Genomic DNA, 17,459 nt, shown 5'->3' with positions numbered 1-17,459 from the left:
GGAAAAAAGTATGGCAAAAGAAATACCAAGGTAATACAATGTTCCTAGAAAGATGGAATGGTTCCTGAAGAGGCAAGGGGAAAATGAGTTTCAAAGCAGGTGAAGAAATTAGTTTTAGATAAGGGTGGTGACCCTTTCTCTGTTATTGAAATATATTGAAATGAGTCGATAGACTATATGTAGATGCAGATGGATGTGCAATTATTTAATAAAATTCCAGTCTTTTTATTTTTACTTTTTTGTGTGTATGAGGAAGATTGGTTCTGAGCTAAAATCTGTTTCCAGTCTTCCTCTTTTTGCTTGAGAAAGACTGTCACTGAGGCAACATTTATGCCAATCTTCATCTATTTTATGTGGGATGCTGCCACAGCATGACTTGACGTGTGGTTCTAGGTCTACAGCCGGGATCCAAACCCAGGAACCCCCGGCCGCTGAAGCGGAGTGCATGAACTTAACCACTACGCTACTGTGCCAGCCCCTATTTTTACTTTTTTATGTGTGCAATAGAAAACATGGTCATATACAGAATGTAGAAGGTTGGTGTTGTAGGGATGTTTGAAAAAAATGCAGATTTTAATCATTATTACAAAGGGTAAGAAAGTGATAGTGGCTAGATCTCTCTCTATATATAGAATTTCCAAATAGTGTTCAGGCCCCATCTGGCATTGATAAATATTCATATTTCTGGTATGAGTTGGACTTGCGGTATGATCATGTGCAACATTCATGGGCTTTCCGGATGCAGACATTGGAATAGCAGATGGTTTTGTTCATCTAGGTTTGGGGTTTTGCTAAATAAGTAAGAAGAAAAGAGAAAAGGGCCAGAGAATCCAAATTATTTGGTGAAAGTGAATTTCTAAAAGAGTGCTTAGAACGGTGTCCAATATATAATAGGTTACCAATAAATATTTATTGAATGAGTAAATTAAAAGATGAAACATGGAATCTAATGTCAACAGAGAGAGAAGTAAGCACAAAAAGTTGTTGGTGAATAGGAAAAAAATAGACCTATCAATGGGCTAAACTTTTAGCTAAAGCTAAAGAAAGGTCTTATTCAGATTGGTTGAATTAAAAAGTTGGAAAAGTAGGAGATTGTGGTCAGAATTTAGAGCATTCAAATTAGTGGCTTTGTAAATGAAGCAATCATAGGAAATAGCAAATCCAGATGCACCCATGTGTATCAGCTAGTGTTCTTATCTGCAAGCAACAGGAAGTGTCATTAGCTGAATGAAGAAGAAAATTTTGTTGAAATTTACCAATGTTCACAACCTTCCAGTAGAGTGGGTGGTGGAGGTGAATTAGTGTAAAAGGACATTGGGTCTGAGAAACTCAAGGAGCTAAGAGGTGTGGTTATTGTTTGGTTTGCTCAAGTGGATGTTGAAGCCATCTAGGATGCTGGAATGAATTTGGAGAGAAATAGCTATGAGGGAAGGTGCTGCAGTCTTTAGTGAATTGGTGAGGCGGTAATGTTTACAAAGTTGATGAGAAAATAGCAATAAGGAAGAGGTATAATCAAATGCCTGGCCCTCAAAATAGCATTTTTGGTTTTAGTTTATTTAAAAACATAGAATGTGAAGATTTGGTCCTGAAGTTCTGGGAGCTGTAATAGGAAACTAAGATCTCTTCAGACATGAGATAACATGAGGTTTGAGCAATTTAACAGACGTTCCTAAAAGATCTAAAGGGGAGGAACTGTGCTTGGAGTGAGAACCAGATTTCAATTAAAACAAGGAGTTCAGGCCAGAAGGAATCTGGCAGATTTAAGGAGGTAGTAAAGTGGTATTGCTAGAATATTGAGAGTGACAAGGGATGAGTCGGTAGGAGTGGCATGGACAAGGTAATGATGTCTATTATGCCATGTAAGGTATCTTGAATTTTATTCTGAAAATGGTGGATAACTACAGAAGAGATGGTCAGATTAATGTCTTAGGTGGATTGTTCTTGTGGCTTTGGAGGATCTTAGGTTGGGCAATGAAACTGAGAGATTTAGGATTCTATAGCATTCATCTCTGTAAAAGATAATGAAGACCTGAGCTATTGTGATTGTAACTGGTATGTATGGAGACAAGAGCGCAAGTTTGGGGATGATATCAACTGGACCTGACTAATAACAGTTGAAGGTCAATGATAGGGATGCATTTAGAAGAATTCCAGACTTGTGGCTATGATGTGCCCCTCCCTGAACTATGGAGATAAGACAAAGCTTATGTTTGAGAAGGGATTCATGGGGAAAATGGTAAAGAATTGAGCTTAGAATTTGTTGAATTTGAAATTCCTGAGATGTTGTCCTATAATTAATTGTGAGATGATAGAATTAGCAAATTGAAACAAGATATAGTGTCAAGTAAGTCCATGAGAATCTCTAAGCAGAGAATTCAAGAGTGAGAACATCAGAGACCAATACCAGCCCCTTGGAGTTTTCCACATGTGAGCATGAAGAATCATTGGAGATGTTTGCTACTTTAGCAGTGGACGTCTTCAGATTCGATGGTGATGGAAAGCACAACTGTAAAATTCCCTGGTTTTCATTGTTGTCTCTTTAAATCTCACATACATACACATAGACATACACAAACATTAAAAACGAATAGCTCAGATGACCTTATTTGCCTTAGATATGTATCTACACATTTGTTTACAAAGACAGAGAATAAGAAATATAGCTATAGTATTTGGGGGACTTTTTTTTCACTGGATGAATTATTTTCAATTTGGGGCCTGCAACATATGCTTGCTCAAGCTCTATTCTGTGTGAAATTGCTCTTTCAGGTAGCTAAGTGTCCTGTCATGTTGTATAAAACACAGGCATAAATTAATTCGGCACACCAGGTAAAGTCAGCTAAAATAAGGCATCTGGAAAGGAGACCATGAAGTTTAGCTCTTTTTCTTACTTCATTCAACATTTCAACAATACACTGTTTTCTGCAGTTAGTATAAATAACTAGAATCATAGATTCTATTATCACACATTTTTCTAGTATCTAAATCTAGGCAATTTCCACAGAAAAAGATATTCAGAAAACCCAGATTATGGATTTGAAAAGAAAGAAAGAAAAAGGAAGACAAAAAAGGATCGTTTCTTCATATGTCAGTGTACTCAAAGGAGCTGCTTTGGTTTTTCTTTTTTTTCAGTCAAATTTCTTTGCCCACCCACAAGACCTCACAGATGCAGAAATAACAGAATATGCCTGCAGCCTGAGCAAATGTGCAATGGGATTGATGACTGTGGGGACAACTCAGATGAAGATCACTGTGGTGGTAAATCCATTTAATATGAAATCACTGATTCAGTGACAGCTACAAGACAATATGATTTTAGAGCTCAAAAACTAAAAAAATATATTGTCCATGTGACAAGTCTGAGGGTATTTTTTTCAGGCACTTGATCTTCTGACAGGGTACGAAAATAATCCGCTAACATTTCATTTGCATAATAGAGCTGTGCAGCTTTATCCAGAATCTCTACTAGTCTGTAAATCTCTGTTGATTATAGGCACTTTATTCTAGAAAATACTGCATGAGAGAAACAACATAGTGGTTTAAAAATGTTCTCTGTTAAATAGCTCCTGGAAGGGAGAGGACTTATATAGATTATACATATGGGTACCCAATCCCTTTTTTACAATTCCGAAATTAACAAAACTCTTAAAATTGAAGGATTTACTAAAGTATGTGGCAAAATCATTTGGTGACAAACCCTGACTTGAACTGACCCGAGGCAGTTTGTATTACTTTTCTTTTGTGTGTGTGTGTGTAAGATTGGCCCTGAGATAGCATCTGTTGCTAATCTTCCTCTTTTTGCTTGAGGAAGATTGTTGCTGAGCTAACATCTGTGCCAATCTTCCTCTACTTTATGAGGAATGCTGCCACAACGTGGCTTGATGAGCAGTGCTAGGTCCATGCCCAGGACCCAAAACTGTGAATCCCAGGCTGCTGAAGCAGAGCATATGAACTTTAACCACTACACCACCAGACTGGCCCCTACATTGTTTTTTAAAAAATCCCACTTAGAGGGAATATTCAAACATTTTTCTCTGGAAATACGGTGTTGTTTATTATAGGATAAATATATTGTTATTTTTCTAAAAATCCAAAATTTAAGAACTTTTTTAATTTGTCCCCAAGAGCGTCAAGTAAAGGATTGTGGACCCATGCTTTTAATAGCATTTAGTAAAATCTTGAACCAGTTCAATAACTTTGTTTTGATTCTGTGAAGCACTAAGTATTTTTTAATGACTCTATAGGTAAGCTTCCATATAAAGCAAGACCTTGTAAAAAAGATGAGTTTGCTTGCAGTAATAGAAAATGTATCCCCATGGACCTGCAGTGTGATCAACTTGATGACTGTGGAGATGGTTCAGATGAACAAGGCTGCAGAATAAGTGAGTTTATTTCCTGTTAAACAAGGTGCAGCGACACATAGTCCAGTTTCTGCTTCCACGTGACAAATTTTCTTTACTGCTGTGAGAAACGATTACTTTTCAAAATGTGCTTAAGTAATACCTTGTTTTTAAGCCTTTGCCAAAGCAACTTCAGAACATCACTTAAATTACTATCAGGAAGTGTGAGGTAGGAAAGGGTGATTTTGCAATGAGTACCATTCAGCTACTCTTGTTAGCTGAAGCTGAAAACTCAGTGTCCAAGTACCAACTTTGATGTCAACAAAGAAACCTATATCCCTTAATATTTTATTTTATAAAATATAAATTTAGCATTCTTTGAATTTTACAAACAGTGATATTTGGTTGAAAGATGGTAAATGTCAATAATTTATTCAGTGTTGTAAAATTTTAATCTATTGCTGAGTTATTCTTAAAGAAGACATCATTATTTTATTCATGAAGAGTGCTTTGATACTTGCATTATTAGACCTTAATTGTTAATAATTTTGTGTTTAATGCTTGATATGTGATTTTCCACATTAAGAAAAGTAATTAAACTTATGACCCTACATTCAGATTACTTATAAAAGTCACAAAATAATTCCTTCTTTTAGGTCTTTTGTTTTTTCTCATTTATTCATCTAAGTTGTTCCTCACTGGATAATGGAGAAATACTCACCAGGATATGGCCCCATATGTCTTAACCATGGTATAGTTCCACTGCCGTATTTTAGTTAATTATAAAATATTCAAGAGTCAGTGAGAACTAATAATGGTTACAATTCTGATCATTAAAGTTCTCTTATTTCTGAATAATTTGATTTGTTTAAGTAAAATAGAATTAATTCAATGTTACCTCTTTAACAATATCCCTCTCATTTATTTGCATTCTAAAATGTTTTGCTAAATGAGATAAAGCGATGAAATTGCAGCTACTATGCTGGAAATTACAAATATCACATCGTCTGCCCTAACTTGTGTTGCAGCCCATGACCATTGGGGCATGTTACACACTTGAATGTTGCTTCTCCCATGTATATCCAGCCTAAAAAAGTTTGAGAACTGATGATTCAGCATATTTGCTTGATAACATGGTAGTACCCTTGATTGAGTTCCTGAATACTAAGTTTAGGTTAGCAATAAATGCCCACATCTCTGTGTAGCTTCTAGGAAATGTTTTGGTTCTTAGAGAAGGATGTAGTACTCATACTTCCTATCATTGTAAAGATAGCCTGTCGTTAGAACCATTGACTCTTGACTTCCTTTTAGAACATGGTGTAACTCCATAACAGCTGTAAATATCAGCTGTGGGCAGCTGGATCTAAACTATATTCAGTGTAAATGAGTTCAGTTTTTATCTGCTTCTAAACCATTATAAGAAATGACGGCTTATATGAAGAGAAGACCATAATCGTATGAATTCAAAAAGAGTTATTTACGGAATAATAAACATAATTTCAAATTAAGAAAAAAATGAACTTCCCCTTCAGGAATTAGAATTATATTAGTTTTGATGATATTTTTAAATCCTAGCTCCTGCTGAATATACCTGTGAAGATAATGTGAATCCATGTGGAGATGATGCATATTGTAATCAAATAAAAACATCTGTTTTCTGTCGCTGTAAGCCTGGATTTCAGAGAAACATGAAAAACAGACAATGTGAAGGTACAGTACATTTCCTCAACAGCTTGCTCTTAAATCTTTAGGTTATAAAAGACTCCCAAGGCTGCTAAACTGTGAGATGACAGGAGATTGATTTTCATCAAAACGCCGTGTATCTATGGGGTACCTTTTACTTATGAGAGTGAAAGTCCCTGGGGTCAAAAGCCTGTTTGTATTGCTAAGCTAATGCTGCCTCTACAAAGTCTTTTCTATAGCAGATTCAGACCTGCAGGAGTTCCAATTGTATTGTTACAATTCTGTTTTGAAATGCAAATAGCAAAATTGCTGGTTCAGGAACTATTGGAGAACTAGAGGCACTTCATGAAAAACTATGTTTGCGATGACCCACTTCTCTTGAGTTGTGGCATTTGCAATACTGCAATAGATAATTTACTTTTAGAGAATTGTGGGCTTTTGTCCTAACACCATGTCTCAAACAGTGCTTTATATGATCAAGAGTGTCTTCTAAAATTCAAAGATGGAATATAAATAAATCTCTGTCAACTTACTTGAGATCATTTAAAAATTGAGCATGTAGGATAGCCAGAATCTTATAGTAAGTTATACGCAAATATAATTTACATCAGGTCTTTAATTATAGAGCCATGAAATACAGACCTATATGCACTTTCTGCCAGTTTCTCCACTAAGATTGATATTCTTGTGGTTAGAGCCAAACCTAAATTGTCTAAATTGGCTTATCCAGGATAAATTCTAGTTGTAAAATACTTTCACTTACCAGCTTCCTTTCTACTATATCTTATATATTATTCTTGGGTAAAGAAAAGTGATTTTACATAGTGTCAATCAAAATGGAAATATTGAAATAAATTAATTATACTCACCCACAAGGGGAAGAAGTGTAACCACGTTGTATTTATGTACATTTTGAGTTATATGCTTGTTTGGATTATTCATGACTTTTAATTTCTCCATTAAGATGGAATGCTGAAAACTGACAACCTAAGGTTTCTCTTTTTTAATAAAAAAGCAAATTATTTCTCAAGACTAAACTATTTCTTCTTTCTCAGAGACTTTCTATCAATTGCATATAAACACACACAATTTCTTTAAGATTTTAATTTCAAATAGCATTAATTTTCTAGTAGTTATTTGTGAATAGTGGGCTCTCTTTCCTGTGTATACCTACTAAATTTAGAAATCTTGCTCTCAGATTTTCTTTATTTTTAATTATATTTCATGGTAAATAAAACCTGCAAGCTACACTCATTTTAAATTGCTATGAATCCAGTATTTTTGTTGTACAAATAAGCACCTTCTGCACACTAGGAAAATTTGTATGTTTATTTAATAAATGAAATTTTGATAGTAAGGAAAAGCAGTGTGACTTGGTATTGAGAAGGAGAAAGACGTTACCTTGATTTCTAACCCAAAGAATTTAAATTTGTTTGTGCCCTTCCTATATGTAGCCGGAACACAGCATGAGAAATCACTATTTGATGTTAAAGCCAAAATACTTCAGTTAGGATATCTAAAGGGAAGAAAACTTAAAGGGAACAGCAGAAGAGAAGTAGAAATGGATTAATAATTGCTGCGTACCAGGCACTGTTTTAGGTCTTGGACATGTGTGAGATTCCTCCATCCTCTTCAGAAGCTCCTGATGCAGGCATTATTATAGAGATGAGGAGAAAATCGTGACTCTCGCAAATATGGGGCCATGTGAGGGAGCTGAGATTTTATTCAATCATGCAGATTTTTGCTTATTTTAATTCAATATCAAAGGGGAGCCATACTAACAAATAACTCCCTGTTCAAGGTTACTGTCACCAAACAAAAATAGTTATTGTAATAATTTTTGGTGGCTAAGTTCTGATAACATGTATTTTACTTTATCCCTGGCATGGTATTCATTAACAAGCAATTACAGTTTTCTGTATCTCTTCACATTTCACTCAAACAGAAATCAATTGTCATGAGAGTGCTCAGGTTTGCCTCAGACAAGGTAACATAGTAGAGACAATAAAATCAGAAAGCCAGAGTTTAAGTCTTGGCACTGTCATTTACAAGTGTCACAGGGAAAGTTCTTATCTCTACATTTGAGGCTTTGGAAGACAGTTGAGTGTGAAACAAAAGATAATTATTACTGCTGTACTTATCCTTAAATTCCCTAATTCAAGGCAAGGATTTATCTCACAGATTTATTACATAATTAGGGCAAATATAAGTGATAAAAGGGTCAGAAGTATTATGGTGATTGAAGGCAACAGTAGAGGAGGAAAACAGAGACAGAGTAGAGAATTCACCAGAATCGCCTGAACTCAATCCCAGTCCCGCTTCAGCCATTAAAATTAGAGGCGTGTGCTAAGCCACAGAATATTGCCTGTGATTTATTTATTTATTACTTATGATTTATATATATTTATTAATATGTAGGCATTCAAGGATCTTTTGTTATTGTCATTGGTTGGTTTAATTCACATAGCCCTTGTTGTTACATAGTAACTTCATATTTATGAAGCCAGAAGTGTGTTAGAGGTGGATCCATATCTTCATTCTTTGCCAGGAGTTATGCAAAATGTTGGTGATAAAAAATTAATAATTTATACCCTCAAGGGGCTGACAGTCAAGTAGTGGATATGAATATATGACCACATGTATGAAATGTAGTATAAACAATGCTATAAGAGAGAGACACCAAGTTAGCAAACAGTGGACAAACTATGGGATGGATAGTCACTACTATGCATTGGTGGAGACCAAAGAAGGCTTCACTTCAAGGCAGATCTTGAGAAATGAGTAGAAATTCTCTAGGTAAATGTGGGTAAAGACATTATCTTCATGTGTTGCTTAACGATGGGGATACATTCTGAGAAATGTGTCATTAGGTGATTTCATCCTTATATGAACATCATAGAGTGTACTTACACAAACCTAGATGGCATAGCCTGCTACACACCTAGGCTATATAGTACTAATCTTATGAGACCACTGTCTTATATGCAGTCCATCATTGGCCAAAACATCATTACATAGTACGTAGGGCGTGACTCTATAGGACAAAGGAATGGCATATGACATGTGTGAAGTTACGGAGGCGGGTAATCAGAAATGAGTTTAAAAGGGAACTTCAAGAAGTGTTTGAGTGAATGAAAGTACTAGCGAAGCTTGAAATGAATATTTCAATGTGTTAAGTGGATTAACAAGCAATGTACAAATAATTGATGAATTATTATAGTGAAACTATTGTGAAAAAACTGTTATGGCCTGAAAATATGACGCAGTAAATCACAGACTTAAGAGTTTGAAAAGACAATGAAAGAAATAGGAATAAGAAGTTGAAGGACGAAAAATAAATTTGTCTTTTTTGAAGTGTGGAAAGAATGGAAGTGCTAATTGGGGGTATGATTATGATATTTTGAGCTTTTCTTTTCTAGACCTTAATGAATGTTTGGTATTTGGCACATGTTCCCACCAATGTATAAATATGGAAGGATCATATAAATGTGTATGTGACCAGAATTTCCAAGAAAGAAATAACACCTGCATAGCAAAAGGTAAGGTTATAACTGTTATTTCCAATGCTACTATAATTTCACTATAAACATCTCACAGGAAACAAAATGTTTCATATTGCATTTTAGCAATATCTTCATACCTGATACTATAAAATAAATCTCTTTAATACTGATTAATTTGACCAACTGACTTGTTATCATTCTTAACTAATCTAATCTGGCATAGTTTATAGACATGACTGTCAAATACATAGTTACTGTTAAAATAACTTTTGCGTTTGAAACAATGTGTCAGAAGATGGTAAAAGTGTAAAGGCCAGTGTGATAGTCAAAGTATAAAGTATCTTTCATGTGGCTTGCTGGCAGTATATTTGAGAAACTGTTATACCATTGTGATAAAAATAACAGCTTAAAGGCTAGCATTATAGGGAGAATGGAATTTTGAGTAAGGATTTAAAAGGTTTTAAAATAAAGGCAAGAGCCAGCCCTGATGGCATAGTCATTAAAGTTTAGCACACTCCTCCACTTCATAAACCTGGGTTCGGTTCCCAGGCATGGAACCACACCACTCGTCTGTCAGTAGCCATGCTGCAGTGGCAGCTCACATAGAAAAAGTAGAAGGACCTGGAACTGGAACATATAGCTATGTAGTGGGGCTTTGGGAGGAAAAAGAAAGAGAGGAAGATTAGCAACAGATGTTGGCTTAGGGGGAATCTTTCCCAGCAAAAAATAAAATCACGCTTTCAGATTCAGACCTCCTCCACTTAGGAATATCACTTTAAAAAATTAAATGACAGGAGTGTATTTTGGGCTTTTTAAAATGTGGATTTTAATACTTATAAGTTTTTACTAAATAATGTTATAACAAATATTGTTAGTTACAGGGCATGATTGGACAATGTTAATAAGATAGTTATTACAAGAGGAAATCAACGTGCTGTAGTGGATTGAGGATGGGCTACAGAGTTAGATGTATGTGTATTTGAATCCCAGCATTGCACCTTTCTGACTGTGTGGCCTCAGGGAACTTATTAAAGCCTCTAAGCCTCAGTTCTTCATCTGTAAAATGAGAATACTAATACCTACTTTCAGTGGTTGTCGTATGAAGAGGTGATAATTGTGAAAGGCTTAACACAGTGCCTGCCAAATAGTGAACAAGCACTAAGTGAGAGCTATTAAGACTGTAGAGCTGAACTACACTTCATTGAGTATTACCATTTTTAAAAAATGTTTAGCTGCTATATATGTAATTCAGTCTTTCTTTATGGTTTCATTAATATTTTAATTAATATTTTTTAGGATTCACTTGAGGGTTTTACCTGTCTCAGTTTGCAAATGGCATCTGAATTGTATTGTAGGTGTCAAAACTTTAAGCTAGAGAGTTCTGCTTAGCAAGATTCTAGATAATATTGAGATTATGGCACTTTAATGCAATAAATACTGATATATTTTTATAAGAATTTAAAAAACATCTAAAATATACGAATATTGGAAGAAGAAGATTCTTCATCTTTTATCTTCATTTCTTAGCCTTAGGCAATGATCACTCAGGTGCATAAACTAACTGCTCAGATATAGCATCTGAATATTGAGAATGAAAGCATTAGAACACAATGTATTGCAACCAAATAGAACCTCTCTTCATAAAGAGGATATCTACTACAAGTACCTAAGTTCTAGCCATGAGGCAAACTTTGCCCTAGGAAAACCTACATCAATAACTTAGAAATGCTTAGTAAGTCTGTATTAGACATAAGTCATGAAGATTAAAAGATGATATAAAGTTGGTTGATTTTTATTGAGCAAGAAACTGTGTTAAGAATAACAATTCAAGATAATTTAGAAGTACAATCATTGCTTTTACATTAGTTGAAATTTACTTTATTTTTGTATTTTATTATAATAATCTCCAGGCTCTGAAGATCAAGTTCTCTACATTGCTAATGACACTGATATCCTGGGTTTTATATATCCATTCAACTACAGTGGCGATCATCAACAAATTTCTCATATTGAGCATAATTCAAGGATAACAGGGATGGATGTATATTTTCAAAGAGATATGATTATTTGGAGTACTCAGTTTAATCCAGGAGGAATTTTCTACAAAAGGATCCGTAGCAGAGAAAAAAGGCAAGCAAACAGTGGCCTGATTGTAAGTAAATAACATTGAATATTTGAAGGCACATATTTTCCCACTTCCTTGTGTTTTTTTAATCTGTCAATCACAATATCTGATTATAGGAGGTAATTAATATTTTCATTGATTCCTCCCAATATTCTTCTTATATAGAAATAAAGCATTTTCGTACTCATTTATTCCCATAGCTGCATATAATTTAATTGCATGACATTGTTTCTGTTTTAATGCATTTGCTTTAATTATATAAAAATGATAATGAATAATAAATACCTAACATTTATAAAACATTTTATATTTTATAGTGTTTAACAATATGTTGTGAACATGAGGTTTTCTAAATCATGAGATGAGACTGGGAACCATTACTTTGTTTTGACATTAGAAAATACACTGCCAAAAATATGCAGGGAAATTGTTTCATTTTTAACAATATCAGATATATACTTCTCTTCTAAGTCAAGAGATCAACTCAATAGTGTAACCATTTCTTCTGACTTCTAATATCTGAATTTCCAGGAACATTCAAAACAGAGACATATTGTTTGCTGGTATATGATGGACATGTTGATTATCATGGTTATTCCTTTTGAGAAAAATAAGCCAGAACATTTCTTTAGATTTGTGGTTGTAGACAAACCTTTTTTGTTTTAGGGCATGCCAATTTACCGTGTATTTTATATTTTGAAGTAACCTGAGGGAAAAATGACAGATAAATACTGATTTTTGTAGGGCTTGGCCCATTCCCATACAACCAGAATGTCAAATGCTATCACAGTAGGTATAATTGAAGCTTTGTATTTGAAAATAATCAGAGGTACCTGTCTGGAAGTCTTCACTACCTTTTCGGTGGCATCTACTATAAATATTTGAACTACATGAATACCATTTGATAGAAATCTGGAATATATTTTTATCAGTAGTAGATAGCAATAAACTGGTTTTAAAAGAAGCTATTTTAGCTTTCAAATTCAGGTTAGATTAAATTAACGGTGAGTAAAAATGCATATGTGTCAGAGTTGTTTCTTCAACTCCTTCTTCCCCAAACACCGTGTTGCACAGTAGCTTTAGTTCTGCTAACAGCAGTTCTAGGACAGAGCCAAGAAATTTCGTAGATCGTGCTGCCCTCCTTCACTCACATATAACCTTCTTGCTCTCTCTCAGACCAATCCGCTGACTCAGAGTCTTAGATAGCTTTAGCTTTCTTTGTCTCTAAAATACAAGCATACATTGCAAAAACATTGCTTCTATGGCACCATTTTGTCTCTTATTAATAAAGTGGTAAATAGTATATACCATGGAATTACACTGCTTGGGTTTGAATCTTTTCCTGTTGCTTCCTAGCCTTTTAGCTCTCTGTGCTCTCTATTTCATGAAGTTTTAGTGAGGAATACACACACGCACAAATACATATATTATATGTATATTAGTGTTTAAGAGTTCTTGGCACATAGTAAGTACTATAGAGATGCTTGCTATTAACAGTATGATGATGGCAATGAAGATGATAATGATGTTAATGATGATGATTGGCAAGATAATCTTCTCTATGATCCATATTATCACATTGAAAATTATTTGCAACTTACTCTTGTCTGAATTTTATAGTGCTAAAAATACTCATGTGTTTAATTAATTTTGATATAATTTTTCAATGAAAATGATTTGATAATTATTAAAATTTTGCCCTTAGGGAGATTGATAATATACAATCAGTGGTCTCAGACTTTAGTCAGAAGCCAAATTTGCTTAGTATTTGATAACTAAGTTTTTAATCTTATACACACATATATAAATGTATATATTATACTTGTGTGTTATATACTTATTTACATGTATATATTTACATATTTTAATCTTTAGTTTCATTAATGTGCTATAAAATCTTTCATAACCAAGGACAAAGCTATTGATTTGCCTTTTCCTAATAAAGTATGAAACTTCATTTAGTTTTTTAGTGGTAATGATTACTTGTGTTGTACCATGTAGATCTTTTGTTTGTTTTTATCTTTCTTTCCTTGAACCCACCCATGACTAACAGTGTTCACTAGGAAAAAAAGTAGGTAACAGTAGGGTACATTTTCTAGGAACATATCATAGCCAACTAAATATTGTGATTATAAGGTTGGAACCTGTGAACCATAAGTTTTAGCATCATGATCTAAGCCATTAAGGATTCCATAGAAATTCCAACCAATACATTATAAACAAAAACACTTAAGGCTACACTGATGATGGCAATTATTTAACTTTGTTTCCTAAATCTTTTTGTAATCCTGATATCTCAATATTATAACTATGGAATAAATCCATTCTTACGTCCTTAATTTAGTGAGCAGTGTGCTTTTTAGAGCAATTAAATGACTTATCTATGACCATGCAGCTATAATGTGACAACATTTAGACTTTGACTTGAAAAACCTGTCTCATCTCTGAGTCTCAGCTTACTTATCTGAAAAACAACTACAGTATTGAAGTAGACAACTTCTAAAGTCCTTTCCAGAGAGTAAATATATACGATTTCCAAGAGATGTGTGACATAGTATATGTCTATCTAGTTATTACCTGGACAGTTGTGTATTTATTCCTCTGAAATCCATTTTGTGTATAAAGTACTGATTTTCTACCTTTATGAATTACTTTGCCATGTGTAGTATTTGCTCTTTTAATAGTCAGCATCTAGTCATCTATTAGTTTAATGGGCATGCAGTCTATTTCATCTTCTAAGTCTTGACACAAATATTAAACGATACTAACCTGAGAATTCCCCACCCCTTAGAAAATGAAACTCAAGATTTTTCGTTAAGCTGAATATGGAACATTGATTTCTACCTCTGAATCAATAAGCAAAAGAAAGAAAAATACACAAATCAAGCTATGGATACTTTAGTAATAACTCTGTTATCAGTGAACCAAGTGGAAGATGTTAGCCATGTGATAGCAGGATGTCTTGAAAGCAAATTTACAAATATTTTGGAATATTTCTATCCCAGTAAAGGGCAGGAAACATTGTATTAGAAATCAGAAGAAGAATATTACTCAGAAAACTAAATGTTAGCTCAAGTCCATTGCAGAGGAAGGTAATTTTCAATATAATCTTTTTTTGGAAGTCGTGAAGGGAATACTGTTCTATAATCTGTGAAAATGGTTTGAATACTAATTATGATTACAAATTTAAATTTCAAATGTAGACCCAGTTATTTATGGTTGGAAATGCTTCTGATTTTCTAACCCCTTGGGCTATACAAATTGGATGGATTTTTTTCCTTTGAGAAAATTAAATAATTTAAAACTTAAAAGACTGACATGATTCAATCTATATGTAAAGCATAATGAGATTTCTGAATTTGTATTTTAGTAATCAGAACAGAATATGAAAGCATTATGCAACAATTGTACATACTTTCTGGCAATTTATCATTTCTAGTATGAAGTGCTGTATAGCAAAATACATGCTAGCAAACACTATGAAGTAAGTCAATGCTTGGAAAAATGGAAATGACTTTAGAAATATAGATTCGATTTTTACCATTAAAGAGCTGTATAGTCCTGAGCAAAACAAATGGTTGATCTGATCTACTTGATTTTGAGAAATGAATATGATGCACTGTTTTTGACATACTCTCTATGGGGCAATAAAGAATGTTTAGAATTATCATGCTTAAAATTTTTTTTTTGTCAATATTCATACTTTTTTACAAAAAGTTGATTAGGGCATTTTTTTTCCTGAAAAACTTTATCCAATTTAGTTATCTTTACTAGCTTTCAATGTTTAATTGGAGTCCTAGCTAAAAACCTCACACCAATGTATGGGTCTTGTGTATATGAAACACACACATGCATGTGAGTGTGTAGGTATGCATATGTACCCACACATAAGCATGTGTTTGTGTGTGTGTGTGTGTGTACACAAATTTTAGCATAAACTTCAAGGTCTTGTTTCAGGACATTTGGTAAAAATTGATAGTTTCTGTTTTCATTCTTTTCAATTTCTTTTCTTCCTTATTATAAATTTATAATAACCATTATAGCTCTAAATTGAAACTGTCTCTACTTGCTCAGCAAGAATACTTTTAAAACCATGTGAGTTCATTCAAACTAGTCAACTATAATCATTTATTATAATTACTTTGGAAAATATCTAAAGCTATCAGATTCTTCATTGCTATTTTGCAGCTTGATTGTTGTTGATTACATAAGACAGGCACTCACTGTTACATGCTGATTAGAGTTAAATGGTTCTGTAATAGTGGTGATCAATATTCAAAACTTTACTGAACATAAATCTTATGATTATTATATAAAACATGATTCTATAATTGATAATTCTGAGAAAATTATTGATCAGGCTTTATAGCATTTTAAGGTGAGCCAGTCAAGTTTTATCTCTCATGCTCAAAGCTTTATTTAAAGACTTCTGTTTGTTAGGTTTAGTGCTGGGTTCTCATGATATAATAATGACAACACAGAGTCCTGTTTTCGTGAAGTTTATATTCTGGGAGAAAAACAAAGTCAAATAAACTCATAGATAAATCCAAAAAATTTTAACTTTGAAAAGTGTATCGAAGGAAATAAGTAATGGACTAAGAAAAAACTCAGCTGTCATAAGTCTTCTTTGGACAGGATGATCAGTAAAGTAAAAGCCCATTTGAAGAGAGGAGGTTTGAGTTAAGACCTAAGAAATGAGATGGAAGTAATGTCATCTTATTTATATCTAGGACAGCTATTCTACTTTTTAGAGAGAATGGACTTGGTGGAAAAAAGGCTGGAACGGGAGACTACATAGGAGGATTGTGCACCGTTAGAAATGGCGGTCGGTTGCACTACTGTAGTCTCAGTGAAACAGAAGGGAGTGAATGGAAGTCTAACTAAAAATGTTGGCAAATAGAATGAGTGCAGAAAATGAGGATAAGAAGGACTTGAGAATGATACCTAGATTTCTGGATTGTACAAATTAATGGATACTGAGTTTGATAAACTGTGGATTCAGTTTTAGTCATGTTAAGTCTAAGATGGCTATAAGAGATCCAAGTGAGATGTCAAGTAGTCAGCGGTGTATTCAAGGCTTAAGCTAAGGTCTCTGGACTAGAGATATATATTAAGGAATAGAAGACTAGAGGAGATATCTAAAACCATGAATCCAGGTTAGATTACCAGGGAGAGAGTACAGGGGAAGTGAAAAAGAACTGGAACCAAGCTCTGAAACCAAATTAAAATGATGACAAGGAGTGGCCAGTGCATTAGGAGAAAACAAGAAAATGTAGAGTCACAGAAACTAAGAGAAAAGAGCATTTTAAGAAAGAGATTGGAGTTATATTTCTAGTGTGCTGCTAAAAGATCAAGTAAATGAGGACAAAGAAGTGTTCAATAAACTTGGTGACAGATTCATTAAGGACCTTGGCTAATGCAGAGGGTACATGGAGAAAGCAGACATGAGAGAGTATTGGTGATTCTATATCAGTAGTTCTCACCTTGGCATGGTCTCTCATCCCAGGGGACATTTGGTAATGTCTTGAGATAGTTTTGCTTTTCACAACTGGGGAATGCTGCCGTCACCTGGGAGAAGAAGCCAGGGATGCCCTACAATGCACAGGGTAGTCCCTCACAACAAAGAATTATCCTGACTGAAATATCAATAGTGCTAGAGTTGAGAAACCTTTCTCTACGTAGTAATAGAATCAGCATCTCCAGTCAAGCTTTAAGTAGATCTTTTGGTTTGTTATATCATTTTATGTGATAATAATCCTGAAATACAAAATGGTTCTAAGGTGAATCACCAATGTAGTTATTCTTTTA

General features: G+C 34.0%; 1 protein-coding gene across 1 annotated transcript in view; it reads left to right on the top strand.

Moving 5' to 3' along the window:
• Positions 1-17,459, top strand: part of LRP1B (LDL receptor related protein 1B) — a 1,825,183-nt gene that overhangs the window by 1,704,219 nt on the left and 103,505 nt on the right. The window contains exons 73-77 of the mRNA XM_046659286.1: positions 3,133-3,258; positions 4,245-4,382; positions 5,916-6,050; positions 9,443-9,562; positions 11,437-11,678. Coding sequence (XP_046515242.1) covers positions 3,133-3,258; positions 4,245-4,382; positions 5,916-6,050; positions 9,443-9,562; positions 11,437-11,678 — 761 coding nt within the window. The remainder of the gene's footprint in view (positions 1-3,132; positions 3,259-4,244; positions 4,383-5,915; positions 6,051-9,442; positions 9,563-11,436; positions 11,679-17,459) is intronic.

The sequence above is a fragment of the Equus quagga genome, chromosome 4, assembly GCF_021613505.1.
Source record: "Equus quagga isolate Etosha38 chromosome 4, UCLA_HA_Equagga_1.0, whole genome shotgun sequence".
NCBI lineage: Eukaryota > Metazoa > Chordata > Mammalia > Perissodactyla > Equidae > Equus > Equus quagga.
Note: the sequence above shows the minus strand (reverse complement) of the source record. Positions and strands in the feature narration are given on the sequence as shown.